Here is a 23,141-nt window from a genome sequence, read left to right as displayed (position 1 = left end):
AGTGTTTACCCAGAAGAGATTTGGAAATGTCTCAACTTCCTTCCATGAGCAGCCAGCCTCAAAAACATCTCCACTTGAGGGCAGGGGCTGCTGCTTGTGCTCTGATTGTGCTGGGTTCTGTGTTTTATTCCCCCAATCTCTTTTAAACTGTCAAAAAAGTCAGTAAGAGCTGAATGTGCACATGCTGTGGAGGAGCCTTCCCTGGGCAGACCCAGTAAACTCTTCAAACAGCAACAGCTTGTTGTCTAGGCTGTCAGTCACAGAGCAGAGCACCCAGATCATCAGATAACACGGAACAGAGCAGCTTCCTGTTCAGACTTGTGCAGATATTTACCTGCCATGGAATAAAAAACCTGAATAGGTTTTGAGCATTTGCACTTACAAAGGAAGATCTATCTGGTGGTCAAATGACCATGGGATTTAGGCAGGAGTGGGTGTTCAAACACTCTTTGTCTGAAGTCATTTGACTCAGCGTAAGAGGTGCTGCTGAGTGGTTTTCTGTGTGCTTAGCATAGAAACAATTGCCTCAGTCATTTCTTGTGAGTGCTGCTCTACACATCTTCACTATGCAGCGTTTGAAACTAGCTGAGACTTGGGCACCTCTGTCATAGGTTTGCCTTGATTAGAAGTTGTGGTCCTGGTTTAAAACTACTTAATTTGTTTTCAGGGAACTACCATGATAATAAATGCCTGTGGACATAGCCAAAATGCCTGCTCCAGAATTTATGGCAGTGGTTTACCCTATGGCTCAACCTAGCAATTAACCTGCAAACTCCAGTTAAATCGAACCCACCTAGGTTTTTACTAGGTTGTGCTGGGATTTGCTGCTAGGATGTACAGATACGGGGATGCTGTAGGAAGATTTTTACAGCTGAAGCAGTATCACATCTCTACAAGCCATTGTATGGACTGTCCCAGAGACAAGAGCAAAAGTCAGGGTGACTTGGAACATCCAAGCGCTCCTTGGGCCTTTCACAGATGTTAGTACCGCTGACCAGGATGCCAAGACTTCCTGTCTGCCTGGTTAATTGCCCTGCTGCCCTGCAGGAGAAGCCAGAGGCTGGGAAATCTGGAGCTCTATAAGAGGCATCTCCGTCCACAGCTCCAGCACAACGACACTTTTTGGCAGGATAAAGAACAGGATACATGAAGGCAGAAAAAAACACTTGCTATTAAGAAGTAAGCCAATAAACATTAATTCTTTGGTACTCCTCAGTGTCCTGTCTGGCGGTCTTGGCTGTGTAGTTCTACAGCCTTCAAAGTAACAGCAACACTGCCTTTCTTCCCAGGCTTTTCAGGGACTTTTTTTCATGCATACACATTTCCTTATGTGGTTAGAGACAATTCCATGGTTTCCTTTCATCTGGGAGAATCTGCCTCCCATTTCACAAGCAATCCCTACTCTGTCATGTGCAGTGAGGCTGCTCCAGATGATCAGTGCAGCCACCAGAGGTTGGTGGAGTGGTTGTGCCTGGTGCCCCGTAGGGCTTTGTGTAGCAGGACACAAATTAAAGCTGGAGCCTTATCAGTGAAGTTCAGGTCATGGAGGCAAGGGGCTAAGAATAACCTCTGATGCTTAAAAGGCAAATCATTACTATTTGCAGCAGATTGTAAGGCATTAAGTTAAAATGCTTTATTGCAGCTGAAAGCATCACTTGTGCTTCTCTTCACCTTGTTTTTTCTGTGTGTGGAAACGTTCATGGGACTCTGCTCAATGAAATGTGACATGGTAGCTTTTGTGTCCAGTCACTGGTAGGAAGCACTTCAACATAACCATCTGGGAGAGCTTCTCTCTAATTCTGATAACAGAGGGAGAAGTTAACTGGACTGCCATAAAACAAATAAAGAGAGAAGAAAAAGGAAACCCCAATGCCTTCTGTTAAGGAGGAACAGATGTAGGGCTGTAGCAGTCTGCCAGCTAGGTCAGGTCATATCAAATACTGTGGTTGTTTTCTTGTAGCCTGATCCTCCTTTTGAACTCTCTTTCAGCAATGAAGTTGTAAGGAATGAATTAAAGAAGCTGCCAGCGCTTCCAACACCAGCACTGAAGGAACATCCCTCCCTTGCTTACTGGTAACGTATCATGCTGCTGAATGGCTTTTGCAGTGTCTTATGCTGTTCTGGCTCTGGCAAGAATTGATCTGAGAGTAGAATGGGGATGCAAGTATTCCTGCCTTCTAGCTCCGAGTCTGACACTGACTCATTGCATGATTCAACACAAGCAGAGCTCCCACCCTAGGCCTCAGTTTCCCTTTCTGCCAAATGGCTGCAGAAATATCTGGCCGGAATATGCATTCTAAACCTGTAAGTGTCCTGATGAAATCAAGAGGCTTAATGTGCCATTTCCTTTCCCAGCACTTTGCATCTGTGCAAAGAGTTTCCCCAATTTGAAATATGGCAGAGCTTTGCACTGCTCTGCGCTATTGTTGAGCAACTGAGTTTCATCTTGCAAGTATCTCTGTATGGCACAGCTGAACTAAAAGGGATTTATTTCTCCTTTTATGTGAATGAATATGTTTGGAGGTGGATGCTTAGGAGCTCTGTCTTTATTACACTGAAAATTAAATCCAGGGTAGGAGCAGGGTCACAATTAAGTTTGGGATGCCCCACACATAGATTCTTTGTGCCACCCTGCCTATGCCTTTTATCTGTACAAATAGGAAAGAATTTGGGGAAAGACTTCATTAATGGGGAGATGCTTTCACTTGATTTTCTGCTTGCTCCTCTTTCATGTCTCCCTTTAAAGTATTAGGCTATAAGCCTGGGGGTGGGAGTAAACTTCTTTATCTGTTACTCTTAATTTCTGCTTCTTGGTAATCTGAGGATGGCAAGGGGAAACAAATCCATTTGTAGTTTATGATCTCAATTCTTCCCTTTGCCAGGAATGCCATCCGCTTTTCCTAGCATGGCTACAATATCAGAATTAGCTATACCTCATGTCAAGCTGTAGGCAAGCTGGGCTGTGAGGTCTCCAAATCACTTTCTGAGTACATTAGGAGGTACTCGGGGTCCCTAGCTGAGTTTAGGAACACTGACACAAAAGCTGTGGATCATCACAGTCTTCTGGTGTTTCTGTTTAAGAAACAAACCAAATCTTTATGAAAAATTGATAAATGTAGGCTGCCATTTCACTGGAAGAAGAATGGGCTCCCTCTTCAGAGCATTGCTTTCCTTCCTCCACAAACAAATCCACACACACTGACAAGCAGTACACTTCCAGCCTGGTCTCATTGACACACTGCTAACTCCAGCTAAAAGCCACCTCAGGAGGAATGGTGGGAACAAGTAGCCATGGGCAAGGAAGGCAAATCTGACCCTTCAGCAGCAACATGGACTTGAGGTGCCTGCCCCCACTGCTGGGTAGTGTTAGTTAACATGCCAATGTTATGGACTTCTGATGGAAATCTCAGTGAGGTCTGGGACTGTCTCTGCCTGTAGGACACTCTCCTTGGGCCTGGGCTCCATTGAGTCACCTGAAGCAAGAAGGGCCATGTAAAACCTCATGCTGAGAATGTATTTACAGCACACAAGGTACAGCACTTCTTGCAGCTGTACTTCATGTTGTGGCAGTTCTCATGTGACTGAGGAGAGGTCGCAAGTTGGGAAGCTGGTTGTTGCCAATGGGGTAATAAAACCAGTGGCTACATCCTGTGACTCCCTTGTGATTTCACTTCAGTAACCAGGTCTGAGACCTCTTATACGTCAGTAGTCCATTACCTTTTAATGGTGGCTTTTTCATAAATACCCTCTGAAACACTGAATGATCTCAAGACTAGGCTGCTGGTGAATCAGACAAAGCCTCTAAAGTACGGATCAACCTTCAACGATCTAAGAGGACAGGTTTTTAGAACTGTGTATAGAACATACTCTGTGCCAATTTCATCCTGTTCAAATTTCATCCTGTTCTTTTCTGTGTGCAATCAGTTTCATGCTGCAGTTCTTCAGCATTATCTCAAAGCAGTGACAGTGAATTTCCAACTCTGGAAAGAAGCATATAAAATATTAGGGATGGGGTGGGTCTAGTTAAAAATAACCAACCAAAAGAACCCTGTGCTATATTTGTATCAGCTAAAATGGACTGTAGGACTGTAGGTGGGTGATAAAATGGATAATCAAATAAATACTGTGATAGATCTGCATGAAATAATATAACACTTCCATCACTCACTATTAAAAAGTTGCTCCTATCAAACACAGTAAGACCAGTGGGATGAGTCCTGGATTCTTAGATGCAGCAAGGGCTGAATCAGCCCAGGTTGGTGCCTCCAGCTTCACCTTCATGGAGTCTCCTGTTTGTGTACCCTTGCTGCAGGCCTTACCCTCCGCTGTAATTCCTTGGATGTTTGTAGACTTCACAACAAAGTGGAAGGTTGTAATTTTCATATTAAGTTGCTGTTTCCAGCTTTCTACAGATTAAGAAGAATCAGATGCTTGTTCTCAAGCATCTCTTAGCATCACTGATTACTGGTGAAGCAAGAAGGGGCTTTTTGGTGGGTTTGTTTGTTAGGGTTTTTCCCTTGTAAATGAAAACTGAGCTTCTGGTCCTCCCACACAGTCCAGGAGCCAGGGTCCTGAGCTGTGATTTCTCTTGCCATGCATGGAAACAACTGACAGTGTTTATTGTTTTAGACACAAAACTAAACACAGAGACTAGAGAGAACCCTTAGAAACTGTGTTAACTCACAGTGCTCCTTTCCAGCCACTGTCATTCCATTTTATCTCAACTGAGATCCTCTCCAGCAAGCCAGCCCAGTAGTAGGTTGTCAGTAAGAAGGCAAGTAGGAGATGAAACAGTGCAGATGGGATTTTCAACAGACCAGGAGGAAGATAGACCTGTCCCAGCTCCCAGCAGACTTTGAATGCAAGCTTGGTTTTAGCAACCTAAAGCATCAGCGTTGCCAGAAAATCCACCTCTGAAAATCAGTCTTTAGTTTCTCTAACACTACACAGATCTAAGCTTGGTCCCTTTGGCCCAAAAGATGCTCTGCTGGCTTCAGTGCGACAGTGTATGACTGCAGATAAAGACTTTAGTAAGTTCATGAATATAATCAAAATGGACAAATCAGGTTAGAAACAAAACAGCAGTAAGGAGCAGCAATGAGTAGACAGCTACTTAAAACAGCTCAGTGTGCTGGAAAGACAGCGGGGAAACAATTATGTTTGAAAGTCTGGATCTTACGATGAGAAACTCTGGCCCTGCAATTGCTTGCAATTTGTCTGCCGTCCAGTTCTGTCTCCTGCCCCAAGCTGCTGGGGCAGGAGAGATTTCTTGGTGGTTGTAGAGATCTCTATCCAAGCTGTCTGCTGCAGGATATCATCCATCTATTAATTTGTGCAGCACTGGGGGGAATGTTTTATGAGCTGGCAGACAGATGGTAGTGCTCCAGCAGCCTCCGTGTCTCCACATTAGGTAAGCATCCTCTGTCAGCCCTGTGCTATGAATGAGTTTCTGTGTCACTGCTGCAGCAACAAGACAGAGCAGGGGGAGAGGGAACGTCAGCTGGTGGTCCAGGGGTGTCCCAGCACTCCCCCAGCTGTCAGTAGCAGCATGGCAGCCGCTGGGAGATGAACAGCTGAAGTGATAGGGAACAACCTCCATAAGCTCTGCTAATGCTCCTCTGACCCGTGAATGGTTTTGCTTGTTTTCACTGGCACATGCTGGGCTCACCTCTGTGTCCCAGAGCTGGAGGCAGAAAGTGATCTCTGTGCTGGATGATCCCTCTTGCACAGGGCAGGGGGAATAGAAAGAAAGTTCAAAGAACTGTTAGAGCAGCGACTGTCACACAGCTGAGGTGGGATTTTCTTCATCAGGGACTGTAGCGGTAGGACAAGGGGTGATGGGTTAAACTTGAACAGGGGAAGTTCAGGTTAGATATAAGGAAGAAGTTCTTTACTGTGAGAGTGGTGAGGCACTGGAAGAGGTTGCCCAAAGAAGTGATAAATGCTCCATCCCTGGCAGTGTTCAAGGCCAGGTTAGACAGAGCCATGAGCAACATGCTCTAGTGTGAGGAGACTCTGCCCATGGCAGGGAGTTGGAACTGGATGAACTTCAGGTCCTTTCCAAACCAAACCATTCCATGATTCTATGATTCATCCTACCAGGAATGTTTTCTCAGTGTAGACCTCTCCATCTGAGCTGGGCACCCCCATCTCCTCTTGCTGTCAGTGGAGAGAAGCAACAGTAACCTCCCCCCAAGGAAGCCACCTGAAATAAATTGGATAAATTGTGCTCAGGAGTACCTGTTTCTGTCCCTAAAGTGTGGCCAGCCCAGTGTTCTAGAAAGGTGAAAGGCAGCATATCCTTAAATATTGGTGGCTTGACTGATAAATCAAACTTTATTTGTCCAAAGAAAGAAGAAACAAGGATGATTCTTATCTGCTATTTAACATCTGTAGAACTTAAAACATTATACAATGGAAAGGGAGATCATCAGTATCTTAACAGAGCAATAGAGGCATAGGGTTGCCTGCATTTTTTTAGGAGAACTGGGTAGAAGCTGGAGTATCCTACATCTTCTAGTATGGGTTGAGAACACAACTTCTTTCATCCCACTGTTCAGGAAGGATCCCTGACATCTCATCTGTCCTTTGAAAGACAGGGGCCATTGACTGGCTTCCCTACCCAAGCAATATGGTCTGAGAACATATCCATCAGTTTATAAGAATCATTTTTAAGGAAGCAGCACATCTGGAATCACATCAGATAATCAGCATGTAGGTGCATCTATCCTTTTCTTGAATGGCATCAATATTAGAGCTTGATCTGTACAATAAATGCACAGAGTGGAAACTGAAGTTATAAGCATTTTCCACTGAAGAAACTCCATTGTTTTCTGAGAAGTCACTCCTGATTGAGGAGTGACATTCCTGTCTGAGACAGAGAGGAACTGAATCCACATGTAATCTTGTTTTTAAGAGGTAATTTCAAAGGGCTGTAAGCCCTCTCTGTCTATCTTTTTTATTAAGAATGATGTATTTTGGAGATCTTCCAGTACTGAACACTCATGTAATTCAGTTATTGCTCCAAAAGTAATCCTGTTTATGATAATCATGGCAGGAGACCTGGGCTCTGCCTTCGTGTGCATGCTCATAACATCTGTGGTACTTGCTTGGATGAGTGGTCTGAATATGGTTTCATAGCTGTTGAATTTATATCTTACAGACCATTTCCTAAGCATTAAAATTATTCTGAGGGGTATGATGGGAGAGCTGGACCATTCCTTTCCCCACGTAATTTGTCACTGACCCAGGCATCACCATGTACCTACTGTGGCCTGCTGGTGGGACATCACTTCACCTTGCCCCCAAAAAAGCCCTTTTACTTTTGCAGGGTGAGTGGGGAAAGTCACTTGGTAAGGACAACAGTTACTATCAGACGAATGGCAGGCTTGCTGGGGAACAGTTTGCTCTGCTGACAATCCAACAGATCATCTACTTCGAATTGCTCTGTGCTGTCTAGACTGAGGTTTCTGGTCCTCTCCCTACATTACCAGGGATGGATGCACAGTCCTCAGCTCCCCTGTGCCAGGCCCCATGTCAGCACATCTGGTTTTTCACCTCACAATGCAGTTTGTCTTCCTTGTGATGCCTCAGAACAGAACATCCTGTGTGTGATTTCACAGAAGACTCTGTGTGGTCTCTACCTGTAACATCCCTGAGGTCATTATGAAGGCTGTGCCCAGCAGAGGAAGGGGAACTTCCTTGTAAAAGAGATTCTGGCTCCACACAGATCTCTCTGGCACAAAGATGCACAGGGGAAAGGCAGCAATGAGCACACACAGCCATGTTAGCAGGGCTAGTGAAACACTTTGCAGTTTGCCACAGAAGTCCCCATGGGCATCTCTGAGCAGTTGCAGTGAGGTCATCCACCAGACCACCCCACACTCCTCTGCTTCTTCACACTGTCTAGCAATAAAAACAACTTCAGTTTTGCCTGGGGAAGGAATAACCACATGGTGGACATCCATGTGGCTGTCTTTAAAGGCCCATTAGGGGCTCCAACTGGACCTAGGAAATGCAGGGAGGAAGGAATGCCAGTTCACATTGGCCTAAACCACATGCAGCATGATGGCATTAGATAGACACTTGGGACTACGGGAAGCTTATGCTGTGCCAGGTGGGGAGGGCACAAATGTGACATAAAGGTAGTTTAAGTTTCCTTCCTCTTGGGCTGGCAAAGCCTGTACAGTATCTCTAGGGATACTCAACAGATTTCCCATCCTTGGTATTACAACATAAAGAGCAAGAAATCAGGTTTAAACCTGAGGACTTGAGTATTCTGTCATGCCAGTGTAACTGAGCTAGCCCTGTGGGCATTACATTGCTGGAAGTTAGAGTAGAACCAAAGTCAGACCAGTCTGAAAGCACCAGGCTTGGAGGTTGCAGTGACTTGCATGGCTGAAGAGAGGAATGTGATTGAAATCAGAGAGCACTGAGAACCTTCAAAAGGAGATCCTTGGCTTTTAGTGTGACCTTGTTGTAGAGCTTATTTTATGCATCAGATAGCTCTGTCCCCATTCTCTCCTGCTACCCATTCACTTGAGAAGAAGGAATGAGGTTCTTTAAAAATGAACTTACACATGTCTCTTAGTCTTTTATTTTGGGTCATGCTGATCTGCTTTTGGATGCTACATCTCTACTGTGTATAGGCGAATGTCTCAACATGCATTTATCAAACACTCCCAGAACTGTTATCTGACACAGAGGCCCACTGGTGTGGAACAGCCTCCATCTATATCTTAGTATAGATGTCTTTGTCTCTAAAGCTGTGTTAGGAATGCACCCTGGACCATGTTAATTCCCAGTACATAACCAGGAGTCTCCTAGGGAAATGCAAGTTAGTACAACCCAAAAGTAAGCAAATGCACATTAGTACTTTAACAGTAAAAGGACCCAAGTTTGAGTGCCTTGGAAACATTCCCTGCCACTGTGTAACCTGCTGGTACAGACATTGCCTCTGTGGACACTAGGAATTCAAATCCTTGCTGAGAGATTGCTCCAGAGTACTTCCACTAGTGTTCCTGTACATGGTTCTGTGCAGTTGCAGTTGGAACTAATCTGTGAGGCCTAGGGATGTTCCTGACCACCAGTTTCTGAAAGCTTTGCTGGCTTTCAGACAATGTGGTGGGCTTGGAAAGAAGTTGCACCAGTCAGGACAAAGCAGAGCTTGAGCAGTTCCAGTACAAATCTGTTTATCACACAATGTAATATCATGGACATCATTTGTAGGTAAGGAAAGTAATGCATAGAGGGGAAAGTCTGTACAAGAAGATAATGTGTTTGTGAGTAAAAAAGGGTTCTCCAGAAAACCAGCTCTTAGAAAACCACTTTTATTGTCAGTCTGTGAGTCCCTCTTGTTTACCCTGGGCTGCATCAAATCCCCTTCTCTAACACTTTTGCTTGGCATCTTTTGATTCCCTCTGTCTGTAGCTGTATTAACAAAAGTATCTATACACCTTCTGGCAAGATTCTTAGTCTGCCACTATATAAAACATCGCATTTCTTCCTTTCCAGTGAGGATCGAGTCATTGAACATTACAAGAAACTAAATGGACAGACAAGAGGTCAAGCAATTGTGAAGTAAGTGAAATAAGAGTGACTTCTTTGTTTTACCAGGATATATTTATACAGGGCTGTAAATACAATATGTAACCGTGTCTCCCATCTCATTAATGCTTTATTTGATGTATTTCTGTACATTATTTATTTTTAATAATTTATTATTTTTTATTTTTTTTTAATTTAATTGATTTATTACAGCATTTTTCAGAACATCCTCTCAGTTCCTCAGACATGTTATTCTCTTGTGTTGTTTTGCAGTTACATGAGCATTGTAGAATCCCTCCCAACATATGGAGTGCATTATTACGCAGTAAAGGTACGTGCCACAGAAAGGGTCATTTATTGAATTAAACTGTTGTTCGAGGGAGGTACAAATAACCATCCTGCTTTCAGAATACAATACACTGCTGCTAAAGTCTCATTTCACTTCCTGTGGTAGGATAAACTTATTTCAACTGTGTAGTGAATGTTTGGTAAATACAGCTCCAAAGAGGAAAATCCTGTTCTTGGAGATAAAAACTCCTGTCCTCCTATTATGCTGGACTTACTCAGACCACAAGTAGCATCAGGCTCTGGGGATACCAGTGAACCAGCACCAACATCACTGGTGCCACGTCACCAGCAGACTCAATGCTTCACTCCTTTTTGTAGTTCCAGGAGGTCAGATCTCTCCCAGCTGGCAGATCCATGAGCAACTAAGGCCAGCCATGACCTGCAGCTCCCTTCACTTGAGATATAGGTAGATGGATACAGATATAGTAAATCTTTTTAATGCCAAATCATTGTCCCATACTCTTAAAAGATAACACATACCCTCCCCGAACAGCTCTCTGCTTCTAACTATGTAGACTTAATGCAGGTATTCATGGAATCTCTCTTTTGTCTAATGATTTATCACCAGATCTTCCAGTCTCATATAATTATTATTACTTCCCAGCTGTGTGGCAGTTTGTTACTTTTTTTTTAAGTAGAAAAATCAATAAACATATAAAGCAAGCTAGATCCACTCCCCAGAGCATATTACCTCATCTATCACCCCTGAAGTTTTGATGTGTTTCATCATTATCTCTCTGCACAGATTATATGGCTTTTCATACATCTGTAATGTGTTGAATACATGGGGTACCATAAAAACACAAATATCTGACAGTACCTGAGTCATTTCTAGTCTATTCCTGCTAATGTGTATATAGCATTTTGTGGAAAGCATTAGCCTCATCTTTTGCCAGAGGGCAGGATCCCTCCAGCTCTCTTTGCAGCCAGATCTCTTGGACTACTCTAGATCAAGAAAAACCTGGTGGATTGGGCTGGGTGTTCAAGCCTGCAAACAACTGAGAGCTATTCCAGTGAGCTCCCCATGATCAGTAGGTACAAGTGAGCAGCAATGAGGCAGCAAATATTGCACATAATAGGTTTGGCTCTGACTGATGTGGAGGTTTTAGTTCTGCTGCATTTTACCCTGCTATTCTCTATCACATTAACAGAACAAATGTAATTTCATTGAGGACTCCAGTTCAGTTCAGTAAATTGCAAAGAGGCCGGTATCAGATATCAGCCATTACTCCATAAGGTGATTTTATTGCACACTCAGACACAAAGCAGTTGAGTCCAGGCCTGTCAGACCTTATCACTTGGTAGCTCTCAGATCCCATTACTGCTGCATTTTCAAGATTCATGCTAAGATCCCTCTACATAATTCAAGTCAGATGGGTGCTTTGCTTTCCTTTCTCTCCCATCTGAGTGTTCAAAGTGAATAATTTACAGGGAAGAGAAAGAGGATGCACCACAGCACAAGGGACCCATGTCAAATCTCTCCACCTCCCTCAGCAGCATTTTGAGTACCCTGGTCACATCTGATGCATTTTAAGTGGTTTTATATATATATGATAGCTAAAACTGAAATAGATCTCTCCTAAACTCCAGGGAGCTTTGTGACTTGAGGAAATTCAGCAGGGATAAATTTAACAGCTCTAGAGATATAGCTTAAAAACAAGTCCTCACGTTGAATAACAACCTAGGAAATCTCCAGCATTTGCCCATCCCATTCAATATAACTCCCTCTGTTCTTTCTTCCAGGACAAGCAGGGAATTCCTTGGTGGTTAGGACTTAGCTACAAGGGGATTTTTCAATATGACTACCATGACAAAGTGAAACCAAGAAAGGTAAGTGTTTACTTTTCTATCAAGGTCTGGGCTTGCCACACATGTTATAGCTTGATTTGAGGGTGTGATGTACAAATGTTGGCATTGATTCACATGATTTTGAAGGATGTTGATTTTCTCCCAAACTTGCCTGAATGTCTTCAAAGAATTAATAGACAAAAGTAGCTCTTCATTTATCAACTGATATGGTATGGGGGTAAATAAATGTCAATCTTGCAACGTACACTTCTTTCTTGCATGGTTCATAAGACATAAATGGGAAATGAAGGACTGATTCTCTCGGGTGCTGGAGGCTTTCCATCCACTGCCTGTGGTGGGATTGATGGTGCTCAGCCAACCCTTGATAATGTATTATCAAGCCAATGACCTGAGAGAGAGAAGAAGAGACAGGAAAGACTTTTCCATTTAAAAAATGGCATTTTTTTCCCAGGAGCAGCATTACATTTGATAAGCAACAGTTTTACTAACTGAAGAGTTAATGTCAAGCTAGCAGGCAAAGATGACTTTGACCATATGCCTAACAAAAAGGCATGAAAAGTTTTGTGCCCAGTATTTGATTTGTTTAGGAATTTCCCTTTGAAATAGCTCACAAATCCAAGCATGGCATGCACAGATCTGATTACAAACCCAGGGCTCGGTGAGTGATACCGTGTCAGTCTGGTCTCATTATTCCTATTTTCAGTGAAGCTTTCAGTGCATCTGAAAATCAGAATTTCTCTCAGTCCTTCCAAATTGCCTTTGAGAAATCCAGCTAAGGAATGTCCTGTTCATTTGGGAGGAGGAATGTTTTGATCCTCTGAATTCATCCTACCCATGTGTTGTGATTTTCCTGCCTAGGATGCCATCTAATATAGAAAGAGCTCCTCTCTGAGCACATGCCCTGCAGGTGGGCATGCACAATCTGTTAGCAACAGAATTTGTTGTACTGCAAACACATGGAGACATCAGGAGGCAAGGTTTCAGGCTTGCTTGCAGGCTGCAGAACTGGATGATTGGGAACAACTAGGCAGCAATTCTATGGATGCAAATGCTTCCACACTGAATTAATGTACTGCATTTCTCTTTGCATTGCCTTTGTGCCAAGATCCCTTTTCCCTTTCTTTCACCTCCTCTGATCATATTCAAGTTGGACACTGCCTGGTGCTCACAGATAGCATCTTCTATTAAAATATACTAGAATCAAGGTTTTGGTAGAAAACAACTGCTAAGGAGACAGCAGGAAACAATAGGTGTATAGATTAGCCTTTTATTCAATGAAAGCTATTTATTCATTGAAGGAAGGCACAAGGAGAGTAAGGAGGTCTTCACAGAGTCTGTGCTCTAAAAGACACACCTATTTGGGATCAATCATTGCCTGCAGGGCAAGCCATACTCACATGTGATAGCTTCAGACATGCCCAGGCGAGGTGTTTGCACCCACATATCTCCATTAGTGCCAACCCCCCAGGGAAGACATGTCCTTAAAAGATGCCTTCAGAAGTCAAGTCTTAGTAATAGAAACATTTCTGTGGAGGAAAATAATGCCCTGCCACGACAGGACTCAGCCATTCACAAACTATAGTCATTTTTATCAACCCTGATGGGATTAGGAGGTTGATGGAGAGCATCAGAAGAAAGAAGAGGTCAGGTACTCTGACTGTGTGAGATGAGACAGGCATTTCCCTGTAGAAGATTCAAGCCTTCTTTTCAGCTTCTCTATTTTGTCTTCCTCTTACCCACTCTGGGTGATCATAGCATAGGTTTTAGAGCTTGATAACATCTTGGCCAGTTTCTGTGTCCCTATAACCTAACTCTAGCTTTCACATTGCCCCTCAAATCAGGGGCTATAGCATCTCCTACCCTTTTTTTGTAAGTGTAACCCTAAAAAATTGCAATTTTTCTCTTTATTGGGAGAAAATGATGTATGAAATCCAGGAGACCCAAACCAGTGGTGCCACCTTATGTATAAACCACTGAGAACTTCTGTGGCTTAGCAGTAGTGGTCATAAATCTGGGACGGAAGGTTGTGTGGGAAGGGAAAGCAGGAATTTCTGCTCTTGAATTTGTCCATTGCCAAAATCCAGAGACCACAGCAGTGAAAAGACAGCCTAGATGAGCATTTCTCTGTTACATGATGCTTGCAAACCCCATCTGTTGGCAGGGCTATTCCAAAATGTGCAGCCTAAATCGGGGAGGGAACTTGCATAGAGTGACTGAAGCTTCATTATTTCTTCATGGAGTGCTTATACCCTCTGTAGAGCAAATAAAAAGGCTTCTTACCCTACACAGGTGGTAAAACCCCTCTGGCAAGAGCAGCTCAACTGCCTCAGTGAGATGCAAGGTTTAATCCTCTGCTAATTAGATTGTAAAATTGCACTTGATAATCCTGCTATCTGGGAGCTTACCACAGTACCTTCATTTCACTACACTAGCATGGGCTGGTTCGAGCCTTTGCTGTGCAAAGGGGAGGGATAAACCTTACTGAACTTTCTGAAAGCTCAAATGGGGGGGAGGGAGATTATGTCTCCTCTGATCTTTATTATGGTGTTCCTGCACATTGCCAATGCCAGAAACAAATTGAAAAATTAAATGGAAAAAATCAATCTCCTTGGAAGAAACACAAGCAGAAAACTGCAGCAAGAAACCAACCTAAACCAAGATATATTTACATTAAATGTGTATAAAAACCTTGCTTGTCTTACAAAGAAGTTTTTAATGTTTTCCTATATGCCATCCTAGATAGATTTCCATGCTTATTGTGTTTGCAAAGAAAACTGTAACCCACATTAAGCAGCTGAGCCTGTATCTCAGGCAATCCCATTAGCAGTCAGTCAAAACCATGGTTTTATTCAGTTGCTGGAGTAAATCAGCCATGTGTCTCTAGAAACTTAACTAGGTTTGTCAGCAAGTTGGATGAGTCCAGAGAGGAGAATTGAGGGTGACACAAGGCCAGAACCTGATCTTGCTTGTGCTGTTCTCACTCAGGCAGAAGTCCTCCAGCATTACAAGGGACGCAGCTGAGATGGGGATCTGGCACCAAGTCCGAGGTGGTTCAGACGGGAATGTAGGGCTATTAAACTGGAATGCAGCTTGTGCTGGGCTGCAGAGCCTAATGTGGCTCAGTGCTTCTATTTTTCTGTTCCTCCTGCCTGTGCTTGAATTCCATGGAAGCCTTGGAGCTACCCAAAGCCATCACTTTGAAGCTTATCATTCTCTCTTCCATATGTTCAAGGGCTAGCTCACAGATTCAGCAAGCCCTGCCAAAGGCTTCCTTTTGCATGTTGCCTGTTTGAACCAAGATACGGTCCATATCAGTTATGATTTGATAGCTGTTCATTTTTAAGTATTAAATAAATGCAAGAGTTTTGGTATACTCCACAAAATCCACCACTGCAGCTAAACAAGAAGAAGGTAGTGTCAAGTGAGAAAGGATGGCTGCTGTCCTGCTAACCATATGCTGAGGCATTCTGGAAGTTAAGTATGGTTTGTAGAACCAGTGTCATTTGTGTAGCACCAGCACACAGCATCCAGATGGGTAGAATCCATTTCCCTCTGTGTTAAACAGAGCTTCTACAAACCCTTCCCTGTGAAAAGACCCTTCAAGGCTTGACATGCCTTGAAAAGCCCAACAAAAAGGAGTTATCCTGCTGGGCTCTACCCACCTTGGATCAGCACCATCCAATATTCATGATAAACCAAAGCAAATTCTTTGGAACCAGGTCTTCAGAGAGGGTGTGCCAGCACCACTCTCTCTCAAGCCACTGAAGCTGCAGTGAACAAACCCATCATTCTCAGTGAAGGGTCATTTGGAGTTTGTTTTGGCATTGCAATTGGAGAGCAATTGGAAAGAAAGAGCAAGGCACAGCAGCCCCCTGATTGACTCTATTGCCTGTGAGTGGTGGCTGCCCATTTTAACCAGCAGGTAGGGATGTAACTCCACTCCATCCCTACAGACCTGTACATGCAGTAGAAGCAGCATAGCTGGGAGCTGTGAGACCTGCATGCCCAAGCAGTTCTAGTACCACCAGGCATATCTCTGTCATTCTAGTAAGATATTCCCACTGATTTAAGAGCCCAAAGGCATCTTTTAGTGCATACAGCTTAACAGTTAGTAAACAATTCACTCCAAGCTGAAGAGTGAATGATTAACAAAGGCAGCCAAAGGACTTCCATATGGCCAATAAACACACATAGAAAATGTTTAACTTGTCACCAGAAATAAAATCACCTTAAAGTGGAGTCTGATAGTGTTTGTTTGCTTTGTAAGAAATACCCATTTTCTTCACAGAGGGCTAGTAGCAATGAAATTTAAGATGAGCCTTTTTTCTCAGGCTCATAAACATTATCAGTGTTCCCATTCTCTGGGTGACTGAACAGAACCCAAGGGGAATAAAGACTTGGAAATAAGATATCCCAAAATTCAGCTGTGAATGTGGCTTGACAAAGACTCTCCCTGTGACAGCCAAACATCAGCTTCTGCCATTTTTTTCCCAGTGTTATCCTTTCTCTGAGATGAAATGAAGCATGCTATGAAAATACTCTGTCCCTTCCCAGAAGGTCTGCACAATGCTCTAAGGATTCTCATTACAGAAGAATGTCATTTGTTGTGAATCCAAAGCAACAGTAACAGATTGACTTCCCATTTAAACATGCAAAACCAACAGCTGAGTTGGACACATCCTACCACACAATACACAGTCAAAGTAAAATCAGGACCTTAAGTGTCTTATCAGAGAGAAATCACCTGCTTGTCCAAAGAATAAGCAAAGTAATCAGCACTTTCTCTGTCCAGAAAGTGAAAGATCATTGTGTGATGTTACTTGGCCTTTTCCAAATGAAAGATAGAGTGAACTTTCCCAATTCCAGAGGCAAAATGGGCTATTTACACAGGAGGAGCAACAGCCTAATTAAGAGCTGGTTTATTGCAGAACAAATAGAGATCCTCTCTGCTGTAGGGCATAATGAAGTCAGTAATTGCATTGATGGAGTGGTTAAACTTGTGCTTCCTGTGGCGAAGGAATGACAGACCAGTAACACAGAAAAACATCAAGTAAGGATTGATGTGAAATGTAGAAAAACCAGTGAATGATGGGGAGGAGGGAGCTGACAAATTAGTCTCTATCCTGGCTGACCATAGAACATCACGACAGTCAAAAAGGTAGAAGAAACATGAAATTCAAATCCGTTACAGGGAGCCCAAGTCACTTGTATAACTCCTTGCCACATGATATAAGAGAGCAAGAGTTTAAAATGGTTGAAGATAGGACTTAAAGTGTGACCTTTCATCAAGAGTTTTAACATCAAACTGGTTGGTTTCAAGCAGGATTTTGGGACAGTTTATAATCCCTCATGTTCAAGAAGGGTCTTTGATTTGGCAGCTACCTGGTTTCTGTTGTCAGAGGTATGGAGCATGTGTAACACTTCTCTCATTGGCATAGCACTGAGCCACAGGGTATAGTCAGAAAGGGTTGGCCTTTCTCTAGAGCATCCACAATCAGCTGGGGCCAGACACAACATACCGGACCCACATCTAATCGGGCTGTTCTTGGAACAGCATCACTTCTTAAGACCTCTGCAAACATCTTTGCCTTGCAGACAGGGGTAAAAGACTTCACATTTACAAATGATACAAGAGGAGCAGAACACATTTCCAGGAAGTACTGGTTTAAAAGCCAGTGGAGTCCCAGTGGCATAGCAGTGATAAATTATTCACTGTGATTAGCTGACTGCTAAGGACTACCTGCTGACTCCTTCTGCTCAGAGCTTTTATTTCTCTTCCCCTTGCTGATCTTTCATGCTTTTTGGATTATGGACTTGGCTGTAAACTGAACCAGTCCTCAGGTCACAGCGGGTTCAACTCATTTTATAGTGCAGTAATTCAGTCTTAGGTTTGTATTTGGAAACGTGGAGCACTGGAGGAGGGAGACATAGACAAAGCAAGGTTCCTCACCATGCTGTTTCTTCTTATAGAGGTTGCTCGCCTAATTTCCTTCCATATCAAAATGTAAGACCCAGTCCTGTGACTGTTGAAAAGCAGCCACAGTTTAAGACCTTCCCCTGATGAGATGTCTTATTCCATCCTTGTTACATAGGAGACCATGTTCTCACCTGCACCTTTTTGGCTGCTGCTTGCCCTCAGTTTGAGGTGTCTTATCATCCAGCACCAGGCTCTCCCCCTTTCAGCACCCTCTACCCCACTCCTTACCACTGCACATCACTGTGCCACAAAGCTGTCAAGTGCACTGGGAGGTGAATAAATCAGAGCACATTGGGCTGGAAAGCAGGATTTTGTCCCTGACACTGGTTTCCACCGGATTTGGTTGGACATGCCACTGGGCTGCGATTTAGTGAACATTGGCAGCAGTATCAGTTGAAGTGGCCTTCACAACCCTCCTCCTCCATCACAATCCTGCCACCACAGCTCATTTCCTCCCCTGGGCCCCTTCCTCAGTCACGCTGGTACAATTGTGTAGCTGGGAAGGAAACTGCTCCAGAGAAGGGATCAGAGCTCAGCCATAAAAAGTGGTCACTTTTAACCTCTATCAGTTCCTAATCCCATTCACCATCTGGCCCACAACAAGTATCCTACAGCAGAGCTGTAGGAGGTGGGTTTGGGTGCGGGCTGCATAAATCATGGCAGCCAGAGAAAGTAGCTGCTATTAACCTAGAAAATAACTTTGTGGAGAGAAACAAGGGTTCCACAGCTCGGCACAAGACAGAAGGAGTTTGGCTGCATGGAATTTTCCATGGTTGAACCAGGATAGATTAACAGGTATAGGTCATTACCACCACTCTTTCTCATGTAGGAAAAGTTGGCTTCAGTGTCTCTCGCAAACAGGACTAAACAGATTGGGTAGGTAAAGCAACTTTTTAAACTCATAAAACAGTCATGCTCAGTTTCTGTTATCTAAGTAAGTAGCTTGTTCAACTACAATGCTTGTGAACACTAATCTAAGGCCCTGCTGTTTTATAAGGAAGCCAGTACTGGTTTGTATTTTGGCAGTTAAGTTTATGTGTCCTGTGGCGATAGCATCAGGCACACAATCCCCAGGGATTTCTGTGAGAATTTGCATTCATGAAGGCTACACCATGACGTCTCATCTCTGATCCAGCCAAGTCAAGCCCATGGCTACCATTAACTGTAGGAGCAGCGTCATCAAAGTAAAACTCCCTGGCTGTGATTTGTCATATTCAGGTCTTAAAGTGTAATTCACTATAAAAGCAGCAGCCAAGTCTTAAATGATTCTGCAGCACAGCAAGAACTTAAACAAGATGCAAAGACAAATCACTCCGACAGCAGACAGTGAAATACATTGGACCTCAAGCGGCCCGAAGTTCGGGTGGAGATCTGGAGCAGGATTTAAACTGCCTTGAGCACTTACGCTTGGCTCTGAAGGAGTAGGAGGCTCCCCATGTGTTCCACCCTTCTCAGATGCTGTCTCTTAGCTCAGCAGGACTTCCTGCTCCAAACACCCCACCATTTTATCAGCAGATGGAGCCAGGCAGAGGCCCAGTTACTCATTGGCTATGAATATGAGGCATTGGGTCAAGGGAGGGGATTATCCCTCTTCACTCTGCTCTTGTGAGATCCCACCTGCAGCCCTGCATTCAGCTTTGAGGCCCCAACATGCGAGGGATGTGGACTTGCTCGAGTGAGTCCAGGGGAGGCTACAAAGATGACCGGAGAACTGGAGCAGCTCTGCTCTGAAGACAGGCTGAGAGAGCTGGGCTTGGTCAGCCTGAAGAAGAGAAGGCTCAGTGGAGACCTTAGAGTAGTCTTTCAACACCTAAAGGCAGCCTACAAGAAGTCTGGAGAGGGGCGTTTTACAAGTTCATGTAGGAATAGGACAAGGGGGAATGGTTTTAAACTGACAGAGGGGAGATTGGAATGAGGTCTTAGGCAGAAGTTCTTCACTGTGAAGGTGCTGATGCCCTCACGCAGGTTGCCCAGAGAAGCTGTGTCTGCCATTCCTGGCAGTGTTCAAGGCCAGGTTGGACGGGACTTGGAGCAACCTGCTCTAGTGGAAAGTCTCTCTACCCATGGCAGAGGGTTGGAACTGGATGAGCTTTAAGGACTCTTCCAACTCAAACCATTCCATGACTCTATGATCTTTAAGTCAGTGGCCTGGACAGGAGACTCAGAAGGTCAGGCATTGCAGCCCATTATCACGTACATAGTTTGTGGGCAGGATAAATCATTCTAGGATGCCACAGCTGATTCATAGGTATGGACTGGGCATCTTTTATCTAATTATATCAGAAAGATCTTTAATGCAGAAAGATCTAATCACTTTGACTTGCTTATGGAGAATAAAAGGGAGAAAATGTAACTTCCAAGAATCAGGAAAAAAGAAAATCCCTGTAGATATATTGGTTTAGAAACATCCAGCATAGTGACAGCAAAGGAATATCTTAACAGCATATAGCAAATATATATGTGCAGTGAAGGTGGATTTGGTTGTATATAAAGTCAAAGCCTGATCTCCCAGTCTGTATACAGTTATTGACACAAATATCAAGTTGCATTATGTAGACAAATAATGCTTCGTCCAAATAGCAGCTCTTCCCTCTGTGATCTGATGCTTTGCTGTCTCTCTGAGCCAATAAACCACTTTGAAATTTAATAGAGAATTGTCTTTCCATCATGGAAATGAATGCAGACTGCTGATTATATAGATCTAGATGCAATTTGTTTGGTCAAGCCAGAGATGGTTTTGGGGACAGTGTGGTCCCATGACAACAGCACACAGCAAAAGGGAGCTCAAATTGGACCAGAAATTGCTTGTCTGTTTGGCAAGAAACAGAGCTCTGAAGTTTAAAGGAAGAAGTAATTAGATAGTGAGCTGGGACTGCTGACAGACCACTGCAAGTCCTGCTTACCCGAGCCATGCTCCCATTCCATGGGGGAAGGGAGGATGACAGCCTCTGGGAAGATCATTGGTAGGGTTGTTTCCCACATCAAATCACACAGGAAACCTTCTATTTTTTGTTTTGGGAAGAGAAAGAAAAAAGAAATCCCCCAGATTAATAAGAACACAGGAATGAATGGAAGTATGGCAGGATGGAGAACTACGTTATAGTGAAGCATCCCCATCTCATGACCTGGGGGCACCCACAGCAATGGGTCACACTAACTCATAGGTGACAGCCCACGGAAATCTCTTGGTAAATCTGCCCCTGAAACAAGAAACTATTTGTCTGAGCTAAGATGGTGCTGTTCTGCCTGGACCAAATCCTTCCTCCTTCACTTTAACTAGTTTGACAGAAGTATGATTGATGGAAACAGGGTTGGCTTGAGGCAGAACGCAAATCCATGCCCGGAAACCATGGCCCCACTAAAATCACTGGGACAAAACTGCCATTGACTTCACTGGAGCTGTGATTTCCATAGAGTTTAAGGCCAAAAAGGGACCGCTCAGAACCTCCACTCTGACCTCCTGCATAACTCAGCCTGTCGAATTTTGCTTACTAGTTTCTTCAGTGGAGGGAATTACATTTCCAAGGAGGAATTCTTTTTTGTTCTGTTTATTTTGTCTTTAAAGTGGAAAACAAAAGACTGTGGAGTTTGTAGCTGCACTCATGGAAGCTGTGTGAAAATGCTGTCATTGTTCAGCTCCATTGTTTAGTACCAGTTTTAGCAATGGGATGTCATCCAGGGTTGGCTCTTGCCCATAGTGTAGGCGAGGGAAGGGATTGCATTTGGGCTGTTAGAAATGTGCCACGCTATTTCCCTGCCTTTCCTAGAAGCCTTTCAGAGCACTCAGTCTGGGTGGTAGCCCATGCATTTGGAGGGATGATTGTTCCTGCTGCATAGTGTGATTTAACAAAGCATTAATCATCTTAAGAAGCTGCAAGACTTGAAGGACTGGGAGACACCATATAGGTCAGTAAGTCCAACAGCAATTACAGTTGGTCATTTATTAGATGCTTAGAATCAAAGCAAAATTTGAGTCAAAAAGGCCTCTGGTGGTATCTAACCCAACCTCCTGCTCAAAGTTGAGGCCAACTTCAGAGTTTGATCAGGTTACTCACAGCCCTAGTGTTTGACCACCTTCACTAACTGGGGCTTTTTTATACATGGTTTGGGGGTTTTTATATATCTAGTCAGAATTTCCCTTGCTGCAACCCTGCAACCTGTGCCCACTGCCTCTTATACATTCAGTGGGCACCTCTGAGGAAAGCCTATCTATCTCCATCACCTTCAGGTCACCAACAAGAGCAGACAAAGAGCAGGTAGATCCTCTGTAGACTTCTGTAGATGGTTTGATTCTGAAGAGCCACCAAGCATGGTATCTGAAACCCCTGAGAGCGTGTGCATTGCTAAGTAACCCTGTCCTCCCTGTGCCCCATCTCATGTGCTTCAGAGGAAAACACACAGAGAAAGAAAAGAAAACAAGACACCAAATACCTCAGCATTTTTATCTGCTTCTTAATAGACCAAATACAGAACAGTTCACACAGTGTCCAGCCTCAGTGCACTTGCCCAGTGCCAAGTCCAGAAGGGAGAAGAGGACCCAGTACCCCAACCCCAGGGTAGAGATGCTTGATACTTATTATAAAAGGTACTATTTGGGCATGTTTCTCTAGGTACCATAATCCAGAGAGCACTGTGTTGCCCTTCAGCAACACTCTCCATCCTGACCCTTGGCTGCAGGGCAACACAGGAGCCAGCAACAGCCTCATTACTGACAGGGGATCCCAAATGGTCCCTCCACTGGATACACATCCAAGGCTTTCCCAAGCACAGCCTAATGTAGATTAACTCACCTTCCCACACCTCAGCAAAGGCCAGGTCACCCAGGACAGGAGTGGCCAAGCCATAAACACTCCCCTACGCTTCATTCACAGAACACCCTCCCTTCTTTATCAGGAGCATCTTTCAGTGCTCTCCCACTGACCCTACCTCCTGCTGTGTGCAAGCTTCACAGAAACAGCCCTACGGTCAATAACCATGGTAAAACTCAGACTCACATGGCTGAAGTGGATGCAGATCCCGGGGCCTCCTCTCCTCCAGGCTCAGCTTAATTAGGAAGCAGCCAGCAAACCACAAGTACGCTCACAAAAGAAGCTTGCATCTGAAGGGCTTTGACTGCAGCTCTTTGTAACTACTCACAAACATCTGGTGCCTGGCAAGCTCGCCTGCCTCTTGGAAGGGGTTTCCAATGAAAAAATTCCTGTAGCTTGCACCTGAAGCCTCTGGAGTGCACCGTGCAGCACTCGGATCTCTCCCCTGGCTCCTCTTCTAAGTTGCCAGCTTTGCAGAAAAGCCATTTCTGGCACTGGCTGCCCCTCCATGGCCTCCCCACCCACCCCAATGCATTTTAAACGGTGCACATGGTCCGACAGGGAGCAATTGTTCCCTTGAATGTCCATGGGTTGATAAGCAGTTTTGTTAATTCAAGTGATACTGTCAGTTCCAGTTTTACTGGTGCAATGAA

The 23,141-nt window shown here is 44.1% G+C and overlaps 1 protein-coding gene across 2 annotated transcripts in view; it reads left to right on the top strand.

Moving 5' to 3' along the window:
• FRMD4A (FERM domain containing 4A) overlaps positions 1-23,141 on the top strand; it is a gene marked incomplete at both ends in the record, with an annotated part of 371,294 nt that overhangs the window by 305,975 nt on the left and 42,178 nt on the right. For both annotated transcript variants that reach the window (XM_080618704.1, XM_080618703.1), the window contains 4 exons: positions 1,990-2,073; positions 9,514-9,579; positions 9,820-9,877; positions 11,638-11,724. In XM_080618704.1, coding sequence (XP_080474830.1) covers positions 1,990-2,073; positions 9,514-9,579; positions 9,820-9,877; positions 11,638-11,724 — 295 coding nt within the window. The remainder of the gene's footprint in view (positions 1-1,989; positions 2,074-9,513; positions 9,580-9,819; positions 9,878-11,637; positions 11,725-23,141) is intronic.

This window comes from Psittacula echo, assembly GCF_963264785.1.
Source record: "Psittacula echo genome assembly, chromosome: 1".
Taxonomy (NCBI): domain Eukaryota; kingdom Metazoa; phylum Chordata; class Aves; order Psittaciformes; family Psittacidae; genus Psittacula; species Psittacula echo.
This window is presented reverse-complemented; position numbering and strand designations above follow the sequence as displayed.